The sequence below is a fragment of the Phalacrocorax aristotelis genome, chromosome 2 (assembly GCF_949628215.1).
Source record: "Phalacrocorax aristotelis chromosome 2, bGulAri2.1, whole genome shotgun sequence".
NCBI classification, from domain to species: Eukaryota; Metazoa; Chordata; class Aves; order Suliformes; family Phalacrocoracidae; genus Phalacrocorax; species Phalacrocorax aristotelis.
Window position 1 is genome coordinate 75,338,149 of NC_134277.1, and position 19,615 is coordinate 75,357,763.

Genomic DNA, 19,615 nt, shown 5'->3' on the forward strand with positions numbered 1-19,615 from the left:
AACTTTATGTAGACATCCAAATAAATTACTTGTTCTCAAAGCACTCTGTCAGCATCAGTTCCAGCTGACTGTCCCTACTCAGAAGCAAACCCGTTGTGCTTGTACAGTTGTTTTGATACATATAGACCCTGCATTTCCTATGGTTCGGTACAACAGCAAAACAGGATTCATAGGGGCTACTGCGATATCCTGTCCTTCCTGGTCTGACTGATACCACAGCTGGTCTATTAAGACTGGACAGCATCTGCATTGGATTCAGACAGTGCTGCACCTCCTCTCTGCCTTGTGCCACCCTTTGTTCCTCTCCCCTGCCCCCTGGCCATCCTGAAACCTGTGATTTCAGTGGCTTTTGCCCTATTTACCTGCCTCTGGACCTGCTGACCCCTGTTGCTGGTCCAGCGCTTCCTACCCCTTGGGAAGTGGAGCTGATCACCTTGAGAGGCAGCCCAGAGGTACCTGTGGAGTTAAAAGCTGCCCTTTGCCACACTGGGATGCAAACACAAGTACAACGGCTAGTGTGTGAGAGGGAGTTATGATGCCGTGGTGAGGAAAAAGAGAGGATGGAAGTGAGTTTATACTGTTGGGAATAGGTAATTAAAGAAGAAAAAAGAAAGCAGGAAAAAAGGAAAATAAGGAGGGTGGTTTTGAAAGCACTTTGGATGGACCACAGCATCTGCCAGTGACAAAATTAACTAACTTTGTCACAGCCATGTTGCTTCCTCTTTTTGGTTTTTTTTTTCCTTTCTTGTCAAGTAATTTAGGAGGAGGGTGGGATGGGAGGATGTTTGATAGTAGAGTCCTTTAGGTTTCAAGCTGTCTGGTGGGATGGGCCCAAAGAATGTGGCTTTCAATCTGTCCCCCTCGCTGTGGCTGTCCTGGTGGTAAGCCCTTGACAGTCTGCCCAGGGGAGTGAAACTCAGCCGGAGCATCTGTTTCTTGGTGCAGACCTGTTTTCAGCTGATGAACAGTTTGACCAGCTGAGGGGAGTTGGCCACGGTTGTAGAGTGAGTCAGCATCTCTGCTGATGCTGGGCCTGCGACCCTCTTGCTTGTGCTGCTCTGGCCACTCAGCTGTGCACCTTGCAAATGGTCCTCAAATGGCATGTCAGGTCACTTCTATGCATAGCTAGAGGCGTGCATGTGAAGGTGGCGTGAGTGGGCAGTGTTTCTGGGAGTCTAGCTGAAAAAAAGCAGATGCTGAAATGCTTCAGCTACCTCCATAAAAGAGAGTAAGGATGGGTTGGCTTTAATCTCAGTGTTTGTGCTATGGAGTCTGCTTTTTAAATTGATTAAAACACAAACAAAATGTTCATTTATTTATTGCTATGACCTTTGCTCACACTGCATTTAATCATTGTGTTCTACCATTGTGAGTATCTGTTGTTATAATCTCAAATTAGCTACTGTACCTGGAGAAGAAAAGATTGGTGTTACAGTACTTCACTAATACAAAAGCAAACTTTTAGAATTCTATCTTTTTTCTTCTGCATCCCCTGCTTCCCAGCACTACCCCCCCTCCCCCTTGGGCCTCACTGCTTAAGAGCAATTGCAATGAGCTCTCTGTGCAGTGAAGTCATCCCATTTAGGAACAGGCTGTTGGTTAATCACCAGTGTATTTTTCTGGAGGAGTTTGATTACCATGTTCTTGGGGCATGCTCTGATTTGTGGCAATTAGTCAAAAAGTGACTAATGAATTTTGAGACTGCCATAAAGGGGATTGTTGACTGAGAAATACTCAGCAGCATATACAGTTGGGATTGGGCAGAGATCCTGATTTGGGCAGCTGAAATGTCTAGATACTCCTGTAATGCACCTTTGAGCAGTCTCCTATTTCTTCAGCTTGAGACCGATAGCGTGAATTAAATGAAGTTGCATCTCGTCAGTAAGAGTAACACTGAATCCCTGGCGTTGTGCATCTCACCCTGACACAGGGCTGAGGAATCGTGGCACCCTCTGGGTCTCTGTGCAGTGGGAAGAGTTGAGCCCCTCAGAAGTGAGTCAGGGGAATATCTCTGAATTGCTCTGATCTGCCCTCTGGAGGATAGCCTTCCCTCCTTTCTCCAGTGACTTTGGGGAACCTGGGCAGGCAGGGTTTCCAAAGCTAGGTCAAAATGCTGTTCTAGACACACTTCTGTCTCCCTGCTGCATGGGAGACCTCTGGGGACACTGATGGACTGGGAGGAGGCACAGTTGTGCCAGGTGGGCACCTTCCTGCTGAGTGAAAGCAGGATGTTAAAGATGTTAAGCACTGTATTCCTGAAAGGCTGTTGTCTGGAGAAGGTATTCAGCGGTTGTTCTGATTGGGGAATTACTATTCAATATTAAGCAATATCTCTACTTCATGTATAGGGTTTCTTACTGTCTTTTTAGGCCTAATCGACTCAAAAACAGTCCATGAGGGAGGAAGTGCAAGCTCCTCTGCATTTGACTGGGAGACAAACTGAGGCCCGAGGGAAAACTTGTGAAATAAATATGTGGCAGAAATGGGAGTTGAGCTTGCTGCTTCTGGTTTGTCCGCTGCTGCTGTGGCACAAACCTTTGGGCACATAGAATGAGAGGGGCTTTTGTAACCACCTTAGGATCTTTCTACCTTAGTTATGTGTAATCCTGGTTATAGAAAGCACTGAAGTATATGCTGAAATCCCCCTAAGTCCACAGGACTTGAGCACGTCTCCAGAAAACCTCCCTGGAAAAGCATAGATTTCAGCATGTGCTTAAGTACTTGTTATCTTATAAGATCATAACTGTGATTCTCCTCATCAATAGCACATTAAAACTGTGGTGTGTTCCTGAGAGTGTATTTGAGATTGTGCAGCTAGAGGGCAGAAAAATTCAAGAAGAACCACAGATGTCCATACGAAAATACCAAGACTGAATTTGGTCTGACAGCCCAGAAGGAAACAGCTATCAGGCTTCTTCAGTAAAAGTTAAGGAGGAGTTATTTCGTTGCAAATGGGAGGGTGGGGGGCTAAGAGAGAAAAATGAGGGAAGAGAAAGAGGAAGCTAATGTTTCTACCCACCTCTAGTTTGTGGGAAATTTTGGGTTGTTCCAGTTGTACCTTACAGATGAAATTCAATCCTCAAAAAAGGCAAAATATTTATTGTGGGATTGCATGCCCACATGTCTTCTGGACTTGGAAACCTGATGTCCCTTGAAAGGCACCTGCGCTCACAATGAAAATAGGTGCTTTGTTCCCTAAGAGACTGATACGACAGGGCTTTTTAGCCTTTTTCTCTGCACAAACAGAAAATAATACCATTTCTTCTGATAGGAGGTTCTAAATGGGTGCTTGTTTGGTTTCAAACCAAAAAGTGTAGCAGTAGCGAGCACCAGAGACTCAAGAGTGTTTCTACCTTGAATATTAATGAGATTGTGTCCTTGCTTGCTTGTAATCATATTTGGAAGATTTAAGTTTTTCCAATGGAATATTTGGGGTTTTTTTATCTGAAGGGGAAAGCCATAATATGAGATTTAATTCCCCCCAAAGAGTCCAGTGTTGCTGTGGATGAGCTGGAGAGTCTTGGGAAAGTTTCTGCCCTTCCTCTTACTAAGTGTATAAAAAGGCAGTGCCCACCAAGTGGTTCTGCTGTGTTTCTAGATCCAATTAATTTCTGTTATCAGCTGCTTAATTTTTTTTTTTTTTTGGGGGGGGGGGGAAGAATTCCCTTTTCTAAGGCTTTATTTCAAGTACTGAAAACAGGAGAGGGTGAAGGTACCATTCCCTTTTTCAGGTTCATCTTTTGAAGGAAGATGTTTTATAAGTACTCTAGTTAAACAGAGTACTGGACTCTTTTCTCACTCTTGAAAGGTCCTTCTGAGAGCCTGGGACAAAATACCTATTAGAACATAACGTGAGTGGGGACAGGAGATGTGGAGTTTTGTTCACGTGCTTAGTTTCTCTGTGTGTGTCTCTAAGTGTGGATCACTGGACTGTGGAACAAAGCTCTCCTGATGGGAAACCATTCTCAGTAACAGCTCTTAGTGCTCTGAGCTACTGGAGAGGAGAGAGGAGGTTCTCTTTAGGTGTCTATCTCTAGTTCTCTCCAAAGCAGAAAATAAAAGTGTAGACAAACAGTTGCTTTATTTAAAAACTACAAATTTGATGATGATGAAACTGTAGTCTCTATACATCTGCAGACTGAAACTTAATACAGTTGTAGGTACTGGGCTGGCTTGCCTTCTCTATGCACTTAACTTGTTTTTGTATACATAGCCTAAAATTTTATACTGAAAACTTAATACTTAGTAGCTTCTGTGTTATAGGAGCATGTCCGTCTTTTCAGACTAACAACAAAGTCAGAAATGTGGGCCTTGGAGGAGGAGGACGGGGGGATGCCTAGAGTTTAAGATAGGTGGTTAATGGGAAGAAAGGTGACAAAATTAAAATAAACTAATCTCACTTATTTTGTGTGGAGACCTTTAATCTTCTAAATTCACAAATGAGTTGCAGTTAAATGTTCAGATCAGGCCCATATCACTGTAATGCTTTTTTCCCCATTCCTGGCAGGATGCTTTTGTATTTTGTTGTTAGCGGTAGGGGTGGAAAAGACTCTACAGCTGTTTTTTCCCACTGAACTCTAAAAAGGGATAAATCTTTATTCCTCACTTTCCATCTCTATGGAGTTACTAAAATACTAAAGTAAGACAGAATGCTGGTATGTACATTTGAGACATCGCCCTAGTATTGGAGTTCTTCTGTCATTGATGTGTCTACATCAGAGTGGTTGGCGCAGTATTGTCTTCCTTTTGCATGGGGGAATAGAAGCACAATATGCTAGGTGATTTGTTCCCCAGTCACACAGTAAAGCTTCCCAGAGCTGCTGGGAAACAAATTCTATCCTGTTCCCCAGTCCCATTTTTGATGACTTTGCTCTTGCTTTTGCAATTAAGTATTTGCAGCTCTCTGCATATGAGTTAGAGGTTCCTCTAGCAGTCATAGAATGAAACTGAGGGAAAAGAAGCTGAGTATGGGTTTGGAGGGAGAGAAGTTGTCTTCCTCAGTGTGAATTGTGTCCTTTTGTGTGAGGAGAGAGTTTCCCAAGGGCTTTACTCAAGTCCATGTCAGCTGGGAAGCATTTCACTGTATGAAAGAGAATATTAGGTAATATGCTGTGAAGAATAATGCCACATTTGAGGGACCCTTTAGAGATGCACAAGATGGACTCTGATAGGTTTCTTTCATCTTCAAATTTGGAAATGGGGCATTTCATGCTGTGATTTCAAAATGTGAGCCTGCATGTGGTTGTACAGCACTGTGCTACAGTAGAGAAGTTAGAATTGCTAACGGTGATTCTTCTGGCTTTTGGTGGTCCTTTACATAACCCCTTAATTTTTTTGTAATATATGGTATGAGACTGTGAGTGACAGGACATCTCATTTGTACTGCTGTTTAAATAGCTTGGTCTGTAGTATCTGTAGAGACTTATGGCAGGTGCCCGGGAAACCAGGGGAATTTCCCCTTTGTAAACTGTTTAAGGTTAGATCCAGCTAATTCACTCATTGGCTGGGAAGCTTTTTCTCATCTACTTTTGTGATTAGAATGGTGGTTTCCTAAATATATTGAGGACCTGCTGACTACCCTGGGATGTAGGTCTGGGATAGCCATTTCCAGCTTGTTTCTAGGAATATCTGACATCTCACTGTCTTACTGTATAGTTATGATTTGTTGAAATTCCTGTAGCCTCAGTTCTTCAGTTAACTGAAGAACTAGGATCTTTCACTCCTTCTGAGTTGTACTGTGTCCATTAGGCCTTTCAGACTGGTTCAAAGCAGTCAACATTTAATTTGGATTGTATCTTCTTTTAAAGCTGTTTGCCGTGTGTGGCAAGATGTTTCTTGCCATGTGGGTCATACTGATAATTAGAGACTGGGGTCTCGTTGTGGTAGGTATGGATTAACACTGTGAATTCCAGCCATCAGGCTGTGAAATCTGCCCTTTAACCTTTGGAGGGCATAAAGCAGTGATTTTTTGGGACACTTAGGCTGGCTTCTGGGCTTCCAAACCCTTGCCTGCATAGGTGTTCTCTGAGGAATGAAGGCTGGCCTATAAACTGTTAAAAAACCTAAAGGTCAGGTGGATTAGGAGACGTCTCCAGGCAAATGTTAGTGCTTCTTTGAAATGCTCATCCTGAGATTTTTAGGAAATTTTAGTTGTTCTATGAAGCTAGACCTTAAATCTGTTTCAGATGGAATCTGCATTAATTCTTTTCTGAAGGATTAGGCATCTGTGTTGATCATGCAGGCTTGACCAGTAGCAAGTGAAATCAGTGCAGTTTTGATTCTTGTCTCCATTTTATTAGCCTTAGAGAAGCTTTCATAATTGGATTAGGTTTAAATTTAATTGCCTGTTATTGTGCTCATGTGGATCTCATCTATGGGGCAGTATAATTAGACGTCCAATTCCTCTTTGTGATGTAGAAAAGGCATCGAAACTTTATAGTAGAGTGGAATAAGATGAAGCAAGAGATGCTAATTGAACTCTTGCACGTACATAAAGAATGTACAGGTGATGCTATTGTTATTTTTGTACCTAGAGAGAGCCGGTTTGAAACCTTTGTGGTCAGTGCTCTTTTCTTGTGTGCAACCAGGCTAATGTGAACAGATTGCATGGGCAGATTTGGAAGGCAGGTGTTCACATCACAAAACCACTGCTGTAATTGCCATGCTGTACTGTGCCATTCTCAAGAGAAAAGGTCAAAAGTAAATGGACACAAACTAACCTTTACCTGTATTAGTGGTTCTCTGAGGTCATTTTCTGGCATGCTAATGGTTTAGTATGGGGAAGGTTGTTCACTGATGACAGATATGTTTTACCTTCTTTCTTAGAGAAACAAAACCTATGCTTTCGCAATATCTAGCAACAAATTTTCAGTCGCCTTGGTTTGCTTTCCAGTTTTGAATGTTTGAAACCCTAGTTGCAGGTCTAGGAACCACCTTTTCACAACTGCACTTCCTTGCTGCAGCATTTTGCTTTTTCATATGTTTGATATCTTTATCATTTCTATCTCTCTTCAGACTTAAAATTATGGTACGTATTGGCTAAATGCACATTTTTCCCTACTAGTCTGCAGGAAGTAAAAATCTGGTTCTTGTTTTGGCGTGCCTCAATTCAAGTGATACAGTTGGCTTCACTTCTCAGACCTGGATATCACAAGGTCTATCTCCCAAGTGAAAAAGTATTTCTCCTAAAGGGGAATTTGTGGGTATAGAGGAGGTAAGCTATTTCTTGTACAGCTCTGCTTGTTCAGATGGCCATCACCTGCACACAGGCATACACAGATTTATATTTCAGATGCAAAATACATGAAACTTCTGACTTAAGAACACATTCCTGAGTCACTTAAGCTTGTTCTTTATATAGTATATAATTTGTTTTGGAGTTAGAAGTGTGTCTTCCCGTTACCCACTCTGATAATGGTATTCTAGAACAGCTGCATTTGGGGTTTTGGTTTACTTTATAAAGCTTCAAAAAGAAATGTACCAATGATACGTGATTTTCAACATGCACAAGGAGAAAGGGGAATGGGCTATTTCAAGAGATTAAAGAAATTATCTTCCTTTTTTTTCCTTTTATCACAGATGCCCGAGATGTAGAGCAATTGAGTAAGAACAACATTACGCACATTCTTTCAATCCACGACAGTGCCCGCCCTATGCTTGAGGTAAGAGGGGTGGGCGACTCCATGGTAAATCCTTACTTTGCAGTTGACTGTTATAGTAGTCTTGGGGTTAATTTCTTGTTCTGTACAACTGGTGTTTTGAGACTGATTTTCTTGTGGAAATGTTTGTCAGCTGTAGTTTTGGGATCCAGTCACAGACTTTGTTGCTGCTGTTATAACAAGAAATCTAGCTGACAAAGGGGGAGACAATTACAGTGTCAATCAATAATGGGACTGTTATTAATTTAACAGTAAAGGTAAGTTTCCTTCCATGTGGAGTTCAAGTAAATACAAACAACAACATGGCTTTTCCCCCTTCCCCACTACCAACCCTCCTTTGTACTTGGGGCCCCTTTCTTGAACCTTTATAGCAGATGGTTGTGTAAGCTTTGCAGTCCTTTTCTGTGTAAAATAGCCTCATTTAGGCTTGGGGTGTGGGAGGAACTGTGCTCCCTCATATAATACATCTAATATAGCAGAGCATCTGTAGGTCTCCAGCACTTTCACATGAAGTATTATTCCCTATTTTACTGAAGGGGAGCTGATCTGAAGAACTGAAATAACTTGACTTGCTGTGTCATTTTGAGCAGTGGAAGAGCTGGGATCAGGCTCCTGTGCTGGGCTGTTGTGCTTTCTTCTTTATTTCAGCTTACCTTGGAAGGAGGGGAGTTTGTCTGGGCTTTGTTACACCTTAAAATCCTGCTATTTGATTTATGTTGGGAACTGTTGTCCCCTTAAATTTATTTGTCCCTTTCCTGCATTCCACTTTTAAATACGGCAAAATAGTGGGTAGGGCAGTTGCTGGTATTGCCCCTCAGATGCTGCTGGGAATCTCTGCTTTCCATTCTCTTCATGTAAAATGCCTCTAGTGAATTCATTCCTTAAACTACAGATTTTCCACCTCTCCCAGGCAAGTCAGTAGGTAAGCTGAACAAAAGGTGTCCCTAGTATGTCACAATTAAAACCAAAATCAAGTTAACAGTGAATTCAGGGTTGACCTTGAACTGAGAAGTGCGCTGAAGCAGAGCTTTAGCTGTTGACTTTATTGTACTACCCATTTGACTTCTGTTATGCCTGATGCTCGTCGAGTCTGAAACATACTGAATTTCAAGCCTGCTCTTAGTTGGAGAGAAACAGTTATACTGAGTAAGGAGACATAATATTTCCTCTAGGGTGCTGTTATCTAAAATGAATAGAAGTTTGCTTTGTTTTACTATGATTAGAAAAGTAGGAAGACTAATTATGGCACAGATCAGCTGCAGCCTCAGGCCAGCGTTTCTTGTGGTGGTGGTACTTCTGGCAGCCCACACACTGCCTCCTTGCTTGTGGTGGTGCATCTGTTTGTGGGGCTGCATAGTAAATAGATCTGGGATCTTTTGTGGGTTAAATATAACCAAGTCAACATTTCTTCCTCCAGCTACCCCCACAAAAGACATGAGGGATTATATTTACCCAGATCTGTTCCCAATCTGGTTCACAATAGTGTCTCAAAAGTTACAGCGGCATGGGAAACAAGTAGTGGCTGGTTGAAGATGGGCTTGCTTTATTCACCTGTGCATCTAAAATGTTTCTCCAGCTATGCCTTCTGTTTTCTCAGCATGCAATATACTTCTTTATGTGCTGGTAATCTGGAAAACAACTGTTAAACCTTTTCTTCAGTTCATGAAGTAGTGGAAGGATTGCAAGTTCTGTTTGGGAGCTGAGCTGGTAATTATCATTCGTGGTCTTACTGAGTTGCTTGTTTCCAAATAAATGCATCTGTTTAGGAAGAAGGGCCTAGAAAACATCTGTTAGGTTGTGTTACTTCCTTTGTTATTTACATCTTTGCCAGGTTGTAGGTAGGTTTGTGTGCAGCTCGCGTGTCTGCACTGTGCTTGGGGCTTGTTCTCAAGTCCATTGAAGTCAAATGGGAATGCTTTCCCCACATGTCTCCCTCTTCCCCTTTCTCCCAGACTGCACTTGTGGAAAGTGAGGGCTCACATTTGTGTTCAGAAATCTGTCTGATGTTATTCAGATGTTTAAACATGGAATTGCAGTGGTATGAGAATTTTCCTGAGGTTCCCTGTTTTGTGTGGGTATTTATGTGAATGATGATCGTCTGTAAAAAGCTACCCTTTCTGGGACTGCAGTAGTTGCATTTGCCTTTTGCTAACAGTATTTTATCTCAAGTATTTCCTAGTCAACCTACAGGAAATACTGCATTAAAGTTTGTGCAAGCCATGGAAGGTAAGTGTTTTTAGATACTGAAAACTCAACAGAGTTGCGGTAACATGTTGTTGAAGAGAATTTGGCCCTTTTTTGTCTGTCTGGAACAAATGAATAAGGATGCATACCTTAGCTCTCAGAGGTGGCAAATTACCCATATCTTGCTTGTCAGATTTTGAAGTTTCAGTAATGGCTGTTTTGATGCAATGATGCTTCTGATACAGTACTTCAAGCTGATAGTGGTGGGTAGGGAATGAAAATGACCATCTTTGTTTCATTGTCTATGCTCAAGAATGCTATACTCAACAAATAACAGCAAATGTCAGAGTATGTGGTGAACACTGACTTGCTACAGATTGTAAAATTATTTTCTACTTTAGTAACTTACAATATTGCTCCTCTCTATGATGTTACAGACCATTTTTACTTGATTGTGTTTAAAACATTCACAGTACCTTTTAAAAACTGTGCTTTCCTCTGTACTTTATATACGGCAGTGTTTGGATATATGTTGCTTACTAGAAAATGATTGAAGTGTTTCACAGAAATATTTGTTGTATTGGTTTAAGTTTCATTGTGTGTGCCTGTTGAAGTAACTTTAAAAAAAAACACCCCAACCAAAACCAACAAACCCAAATTAAGAATGTTTTCTTACTGAAATCTGGTTTTACACATTATCTCAATGATCATTTACAAACCCTCATGGATGTCTGATTTATGGATGGCTCATAATCAAAGTTTGGCTGTAGGAAGTTATTGCGTACATTCATACTAGAATAACTGGGAAAAGTAGGTTTAAAAATCAGTTGGATTCTAAGACTTTTTATACCTTTAGACACTGGCAGCCTGCATTAAGTACAAGACACAGAATTGTTTTGTAAGACTTCAAGTGATTTAGACTGGAAAGAATTTGCCAAAATCTGGCCTGAACTACATTGCAATACTGCTCCTTAGTTCTTTTTGTATAAACTGTTTCAAGGAAATTTGTCCTCTAATAAAACCAAGCCTGAAAATAATTTATATTTAGAAAGCATCCTAAGGCTATTACTCCAATTGAAGTAAACCACTGTTATACAGAATCTTAACCACTTAGTTAAGCATTTCCTTAAAGATGCACATTTTAACTCCATCAGAAAAAACTATAGGTGGCTAGTGATGTGTCCAAGAGAAAGGACTGCATGCCATGTGGAACAAGGTTTGTTATTTCAGATGCACAGAAGTTACTCCCTGAGTAAGAACAGTGTCCAGTAGCATCATGCATGTTCCTGCAGAGGCACAGAGGCTGTAGCCCTGGTGAGTCAAGTTGGCTCCTCCAGACCACTTTGGATAGCTGCCCATGGAACACTCACAGATGTTTTATAAATCCACACAAAAGCCATATACAGAGGAGAATAATTAGGTGTCTTGCCACCTGCTTGCTAATCTGTTTCCTAGCTACTTCAGGTTTTAAAATCTCTGTTCAGAATGTGAGACACAAAGGTGGGTGAGGAAACAGGTATCTTATAGTGTCCTTTAAATAATAGTATATCTGGCAGTGACTTTGTTGTCTCTCTTAGTAGAACTCTGTTTTTAAAGCTAGGACAAACAGCTGTTGGGGTTGGAGACCCAAAGGTGTGACTATTGTGATATCCATATATCCTAGCTGGTGTGGTCAGTCAGTACCCACAGAGAGTATGGAAGCACTTTTAACTAATCTTGGTAATTCTTCCACCTGTTGCTTCAAAGGACACCAGCCAGGTGTTACTCTGCTGCATTAGATCTGGAGTCTAACAAATTTTGTGCCAATTGACTAAAGTGAAGGGGGTAAAGACAGCTCTTGTTAATCTTGCCTGGAAGAATCTGGTTGCAGGTCCATTGAAGCTAAGAGTGTTTCTCTGTGGATTTTCCAGGTGTTTGACCCTGTTCTGGGGGATGTTACATAGAGATGAATGTGGGCCCAAACCAAATAGGATGTTGATGTGGATTGTGCAGCTTCTTGAAAACAGCTGCGTCCCACTCTGGAAAGTGTGTGCTGTGGGGGACAGACCTCCAAGTGGATGAACTTACAGGATCCTTAATTCTCACTCTTACCCTTCCCCCCCTCCCCCAACCACACACACACACACACGTGCTTAAATACTGGCCAAAGCAAGATTGCTTCCTCTGGTGCACTGGGCAGTGATTGCTGTGTGTAATGCAGGAAGGAGTACAGCATGGGTCCTGGGGGAAGACAGGGTACTAGAATGTCTTGTGGTCAGTCAGTCATTCAAGGCCTGTCCCAGAGAGGCAGGGATGGTCCGATGACAGTCCGTGGGTCCCCGTGCGGAGAACCCGCCTTAGAGAACTGTGCCGATATGTGTGGCTGACAAATGACGTCACGCAGATTCAGACTGGAAGTAAGTAAGGCTTTAACCGTGAGGGTAAGTAGTTGCTGAAATGTATTGCCAGAGGCAACAGCGGATTTTCTCATGTGCTCCATTTTTGTGTGGAAGATGATTCAAGTAAGGCTGGGTTACAGAGGTCTCTGAGCTTTGCGCTTTAGTCAGAGCATTTCAGTCCTTGGTCCATCTGAGATGCTTTGAGGTGCCAGTTGTGGTGACTGTGTGCATTGTAGACACCTGTCCATCAATCAGGAAATGGACTGAAACTACCAGCTTCTTTCACACGGTCCACCACACATTTGTCAGTTACTAGTAATTTTACTGTTGCTTTTGACCTGCACCAGAGGTTTGATCTAGTAAATGTATGAATCCTGTTACCAGTCACCTGTGGTTGTGGAGTCCTTTGGCATTAATTTATTTATAGCATTATCATTGTCAGACTGACCACTGCTGCATCGCAGGAAGTTCTGTATGCTGCACTCATCTTGGAGACGTCGTAACAATCGCAGTAATGTAGGTCTTAAATCAACGAGAGTTTACCTGGGCATTCCTGTACTGTCCTCTGCCACAAAAGCTCTCCATTTTTCACTCTGTTAATGACAGATTGCATTAAGAGTAGGATTTTGCATGTGTGCTGCTTCTATATGAATGTTAGTTTTCTTTCTTTGTTTTCTGTTGCTATGAAATATTTGTTTTGCTTTTTAGTGTGTTGGTTTTTTCAGATGGGGAAGGAGTATATCAGTATATGTGATAGTTTCAATTAAAGTCATTTGGATGAAGCATGAATAAATGAAATCCCAACAAAATATACACAATTTTTTGGGTTGGGGGGTATTGTAATCTCTCTCTGTTCAGTACCAGAGCTGGTGTAAGTTTTAGGCATCTCCATTTCATGTGAACAGCTGATCTGTGTCTCTGCGATACTCATGTATCACATGGTTCTGTTTCAAGTCTTACCATTTGTGGGATTTCTTCTCCAAAATAAGTGTGATCCTAAAGCACTGTTTGGAGATTTTTGAAGGTTGCAATAATGTCTTCTGGTTGCTGAGAAAATACTCTGTGATGCCTGTGAAACACTTGCTCTTCTTTTTCTCTAACTTTCTTAAAATACTAGCTTTATGGCTTATGTTTTTCCCCCCTCATTCTGCATAGTTAACCAGAGCACCTGCAGAGGACATTATTTAATTTTTTTCTTTGTATTCTGATGCCATTAAGCATATCTTCTTAATCTGGTACATGCTATCTCCAGACCAGTGGTTTCCTTCTCTTTTTCCTGAATTGATGACTGACTAAATAAGTGTTGATATGGTAGGTGGATGGAGGGGTGGGGAAGGTAAAGAGCTAATTGCTGACTGAACTAAGCATCTTTCTTGTCCAGTCTGTTAGCTTATGCAGCCAGTACGACTTAAATGAACTGTATCTTTGAAAATAAAAATACTTCACAGGCCAGGTATAAAGAATTCTACTTTTTTTTCCTTGCAAATTTTAAAATGTCAATCAGGGTAGAAGTAGGGTTTCAAATACTCAGTATCTAAGAAGTTGAATTGAAAGGGAAGAGCACAGTTAAAAATCTGTGCTGATCTCTTAGAACTATCTTTCATACTCCCTGAATAAGCAGTCTAATGCATTAATAGAGTACAGCCAACAAAAAGGTGCTGTAACTGGAACAGAACCAGAAAGTGTGTGGAATAGAAGTCGTAGAAAAGCAAGGATGCTATGGAGAAGCTGTATAACCTCTCTGCACCATTTTTTTCTCTGCTGAATGCTGTGATGTACCTATTTTATAAGGTGGTAAGGGTGAGAAAGCTGCAGCTGGGGAAATCACAAGAGGAAGTGCTGGATCAAGTTTATGAATTAAAAAAAAGGTGCATGACTGGCAGGTAAATCCAGATCTTTGGAGGAAAGTGAAGAGCTAAATGACTGAATACTTATTAAAACCGAGAAATGTTTTTAAGATCAAATGGTCATAGCCTGCAGACTTCATAGAGATAATGCATTCATATCAGCTTGCATTAAGATCTGGAATCTCATTTAATATTTCTTAAGTCTGGGTGGATGTTGTAAATCTTAATGCAGTTTTAGCTGGGCACGAGTCTTGCATGTTTACAGATGTTCTTTAGACTACACATGCAGTTTTTTAGAGAAGGAAAGCAAACTAAGCTATAGATGAACTGAACTGGCAGATCTGGCACAATATAAGTAATTGGTTTAGCATAGTTTGTGGAGAGTATTTTTGCAGCTATTTTGGTTTTTGCTGTAGAAACCTATCATATGTGCTGTTAGCACTTAATGTGATGAAATTAACTATGGGGGAGCTTTTGCTGAAGCTTTGAAGGGGAATAGCCTCATCTCCTCTTAGTATTATAATTCTTCCTTTCCATCACCAGTTTGTGGAAACTTCTTTCCTTCTTCTCACGGTTGCATGTTCTGGACTGACTTTGTTTTTTTTTTTTGTAGGTGTATATAACGGGGATTACCCTCTGCTAAAACAAAAGAGAAAATCCCGGTGTTGTGTCCCCAGCTCCCTCAGCTGAGAACTCTGAAAGTGCTGAAAGCTGCCATAGTGCTTTCTTTGGTTCTGTAATCCAAAGGAATAGTCTCACACAGACAGCAAGTCCATAAGGCATTTGTCTGGACTCTAAAGCATACCACTGCTCAACACAAAATAACTAAATAGGGAAATATTGGGAAACTTAATCAGCCCTGCTTTTTTTTTTTTTTTTAGAAAAAAGCGTATGCTAATTCTGGACAGATGCTGCTCAGCGAGTGAGAACCACCAGTTTATTAAAACTGTTAGGATGTTGGATAGCATACAGAAGTCTTGAGCTGTAGGAGGTCATTCATACATGAAAATTGCACTAGATGACATGATGAGATAAGACCCTGCTGGGTATGGCTGGTCAATGTTCTCCGCACAGGCTCTGCTGTCTTTGGTATCCAGCCCAAAGACTTACGGGAACTGTTTAAGAGGAAGATGGCAAGAAAGCCTTCAAATCAGAGTTGTTAATATCATGTTGCAACATCATTGCTGTTGTATAAAGCTCAGCTCTGCAAATTAATAATTTAGTCAAGTCACTCCACTTCCATCTGTAGCACTGAGCTCTTACATTACCAGTGCTGGAAGCCGTCAATTTTCAGCCTTTACACTACCATCAAGAGGAAGTGTATAAGCACTTCTTCTAATAAAAAACTTAACTTTCTTCTGTTGTTTCGCTGCCTTTTCATGGTAAGGGTTTCCCCTCATGAGATGTTTCAGAAGACCACGCTGAGCAAAATAGCTACCATTTTTCTTTCAGGTGTAGCAGCACCAGAAGATTCTCTCTAGTTTGAAGTAATGCCCTGTCTGGCTTTGGCTCTGCGTGTGAAGTTGGCAACTCTGACTAATTTTTCAAAAATTACTTTGGTAGCCCACCAAGAAGCTTCCAAGAGACTTCCACAAAGTGGCTTTTAAAGTGAGTCAAGCCAGGCCTTCATCATGGGGTACCCTTGGCAGATGTTGCTGTGGTGATGCACTAAGTTTGTTCACTGTTTGCATTGCTCAGCACATGCTACCTGTGTCAGGGGAAGCACATTCCTGTAGTGGCAGATGGGGAGGAGGGAGGAGAGGATGAGGACCGTGTGAAGCTTTCAGTGGCAAGCTGTTTGCACGAGATGTTTAGACCAGTAAATGCTTGGTGTTTCTCATTGTTCGGATGCAGTGTTGACCAGAACAGAGCAAATGCTCTCACCTGCTCTGTGCAGAGGAGATGATGTGGAGAGTGTGTTAATCCATGCTTGCAATGTTGAGCATATTCCAGAGGTGTAGTGATCATGTTCCAGCATTCCCTAAAAGAAAGAGGTAGGTGGGATATATTGTTTTATTGTAGTACTTGGAGACCCCCTTGAGGGTTCAAGGACCAAGTGCGATAGGTAGTGCTCAGATATCTAATATGCCCTGACATGCCTGGGGGCTTGAATACATCATGTAGTCAAGGCAGACTAACAACATCCTCCTCCTCAGCTGAAGTATGTAGTCCTGTAAATATTCTTGGTGTGTCCTAAAGGGGAGAAACCACCATTTAGTATAAACTCAGTAGTGTTTTCTCACACTCTGCATTCCTTCAGATGAGCCAGGTTAGAACTGGAATTCAGGATTAGAATTAGAAATATGTGTCGCTCTTTGCACAAGTAAAATCCATAACTCTCTGACATTTCCCTCTTATAATCTTAAAGGGTGATACAGAGGAGAGATGGGGAAGGAGGGCTTTAACAGGACACTTTATATTTGTGATTGGCACATTCCAGCCTTAATGATATGGACTTTTGAAAAGTGTCGCTGAGACTACTTCCTAAGAAAACCATGAAGAAATGTTGCAAAAAACCCCCATGATTTGTAAAAACTACTGTATTATTCAAGATAACACAAATCAAATGTATAAATTTTATTGTGGGACCATCCTGCTTTCTGTTGTTCATATTCTTCATGTAATTTCAATTTCATTTATAATATTTATCAAAACCAAACCTGTGTGGTGTTCACTAAGGCCAATTAGTGGTTGTTTTTTGCTGAAACACAAATGTATTTTCTATGAGTCATTAATAAAATCAGCACTGATGGTGATTGCTACAGAAAGTAACTGAAAGGACAAACAAACGGTTGAACGGTTTTCAGTTTAGCAGGTTCAGTTTGGTGCATTACTGGACAAAACCCTTGATAAATTCTCGTTGGTTTGGCTTGAGGAAGCTTTGTGCCGGCTGTTTCCCACTTTAGCTTTTTTGCTGAAATGCCCCTAAACAAAAATAAGTCCTCCTACCCTCATCTGTTGATGTGACGACTCAAATTAACACATGGTTTTTGACTAACGTGAAAGAACTTGCCAGGTGCTGGAGGCTTTCTATTTGCATCTGGGTTCACAAATTTAAGTTTAGGGGTTTAGGTTTAAAAAAAATTTCTTGGAAGTCGTTGATGGTATCTTTACATAAATTTAAATAGAGGGGTTTAATGCCAAAAATACAATCCTGCTCTTCAACTTTTTTTTACAATGCCTTCTCCACCCTCCCCACCCTTGGAGAACAGAAATTTTATAATTTGAGGCTCTTTACCCCTCTCCTCGCCTTTTAACATCTGGGGTTCTAGATTCAGGTTTCCAGTGCTAACTAGAACCTAAGCAATGTTGTATGTATGCAGTGGCAGGGACAATGTTCTGAACAGCAGCTGTAAAACACATTACTTGGAAAACCCACTAAACATGAAATAATGAGTAGCATTTTTAGTCCTTCCTCTTATTCTTATGCATACGGTTTTGCTAAAGCACTCAGTTTTTTATAAAAATCGCTGGACAGCTTTCTTTCATGGGTAAACTGTATGTTAGTATGATTTAGGGTGTACTCAAACCGAGTATCATTCTTAATGACTTCAGAACCAATTTGATCATTAGAAAGGAGCAAACGTCCATACAGGTGCTGCATTTGTCTCACAGTACTGTTCTTTGCACCTTATCCTGTTCGGAGTCGAAATTAGTCTTGGTATTGTGCAATTAAATTTGTGTGTGCTCTTCAGAGATCCTATTCTCAGTCACTGGCGCATTATCTGACATGTAGCACCTATAGATGTGTCATTTTGCTACTGCAAAGTTCTACATGTTCTACTTGTTAAAACTGGCATTTGGGTGTTTTAAGTTTAGTTAAAATGAAGCTGGAGTTTTTAAAATAGATTATAGGTAAGTAGAATAGAAACAGTGTTCTTTAAGAAACTGGGCTGTTACATTTCCTGAGCTCTTCATGAAATACTGGATTTAATAAAGATATAATTATCTTTTTAAAAAGCTGATCATATTAGAAAGGTGTTCTATAGTCTTAGTGACTTTTCCAAATGTGAGATAACTCTTCAGTTTCCAGTCTTAGTAGGTTGACCTCTAAAATAGTTAGAAATTTGAAAATTACTGTGATATCATGAATACTTCATTAACTGTAGTATAAAACCTCTGCATATATAGGCGTGTGCCTAAACCTTTTTGTTTGTAATACCTCAATAGTCACTGTAGAAAAACTGACCTAGTTCTAGAATCTGTGATGAAATTGTGCAAGTGTTGTCATTGTTTCTCAAATAACAGTGAATTTTAGAAATTTTACTTAACTCTCGCTTGTTTCAACTTCGACAATCTTGAAATCGGAATACTTGCTCTAGTTTTGTTAGCTCTCACTGTATCGGTTTAACTGTAGCATTTAGTTTCAGGGCCTAAGAGACAGAAATCTAGTTTTGGTGGTTACTCTGCTGAAACAGAAAACAGAAAAGTAAATTATATTTTATTGTACTGATTGTTTTTTAGCTAATCTTAACAGGTTAAATGCACCAAAAGAAATGGGAGTGCTGCTTTTATTTGATGAGGGGGTCAGTAAGGATCATCACGTGAATAATAAGGAAAAAGTTGAGAAGTGTGAGTGTTGGGGGGTTGGGGGTGTTTGGTGGTAAACACGATTGGTGGAGAAAGGAAAGTGAGCAATGATATAAAAGTAACAAGTGGAAGGTAGTAATGAATCGAGATGAGCAGAAGAAAGCTGTGTTCAGCATCTCATTGTCCTAGGAGCTTGGGTTTGAGCACATTCCATATGCATGGAATGTTTTTACCTGAGAACGTAATAACTTCTGTTCAATTAAAAAGGTTGAACCGACTTTTTTAAAAAAATGGGTAATCTGGGAAAAAAGGTGTTTGGCGAGATAAGACGACTGACACAGAGGTCAGCTGAATAAACGTTTGAATAATAATAGCAGCAGTATTTAATAAATAAAGTGGATGTATTCATGTAGGAATTAGGATAACATTTCTCTTTTTATTAGTTTTTATAATTGCAAGCTTTTCTCTTTGCTTTGAAAAATACCATGTTTTGGGATGAGTTTGCTATTCTGTGGCATCTACTTTAGTGTGTGTAGGTGAAATGGTACAATACCTGTTTGAGTTGTTCTGTGAATTCTTCCTCCACTGGATAATTTTTAGAGAATTGTTATTTGTAAGGAACAAAACAGAGTTAGTTTAAAACTAAATTAATAAATGAAGGCTTCTATATGGTTGACATCAAATTTGTATTTTGTCTTCCCATCTTTATTAATATGCAGTTTTGGTTCAGCTTTGGATATTGCATTTGCAAACAGATTCAAGGTGGTTTAATGAAACTGCAGACTAGGTACTGATTTGGAGCTTGTTGAAATTTTCACTAGGGGCTGGTGTGCTTGACTCTTCAACAATCTTTTGATTTAGCTTACTCTGTTTTAGTTGCTGTTTCACTGATTGTTGCCTTCTTACATCTTATGCTTTGCAGTTTCAGAATGGCAAGCAAACCGCTACGTAATAAAATAATGATGTCTCTTATCTTTCTTGCATGGTAGTACTCGATCTAAAATATTGTAGGTATTTA

General features: G+C 40.5%; 1 protein-coding gene across 4 annotated transcripts in view; it reads left to right on the forward strand.

Annotated features, from left to right (window-relative positions):
* The window catches only part of DUSP22 (dual specificity phosphatase 22), a 92,076-nt gene that overhangs the window by 55,147 nt on the left and 17,314 nt on the right, over window positions 1–19,615 (forward strand). For all 4 annotated transcript variants that reach the window (XM_075084153.1, XM_075084152.1, XM_075084150.1 and 1 more), the window contains exon 3: window positions 7,579–7,661. In XM_075084153.1, the coding sequence (XP_074940254.1) occupies window positions 7,653–7,661 (9 nt within the window). In that variant the 5' untranslated portion in view covers window positions 7,579–7,652. The remainder of the gene's footprint in view (window positions 1–7,578; window positions 7,662–19,615) is intronic.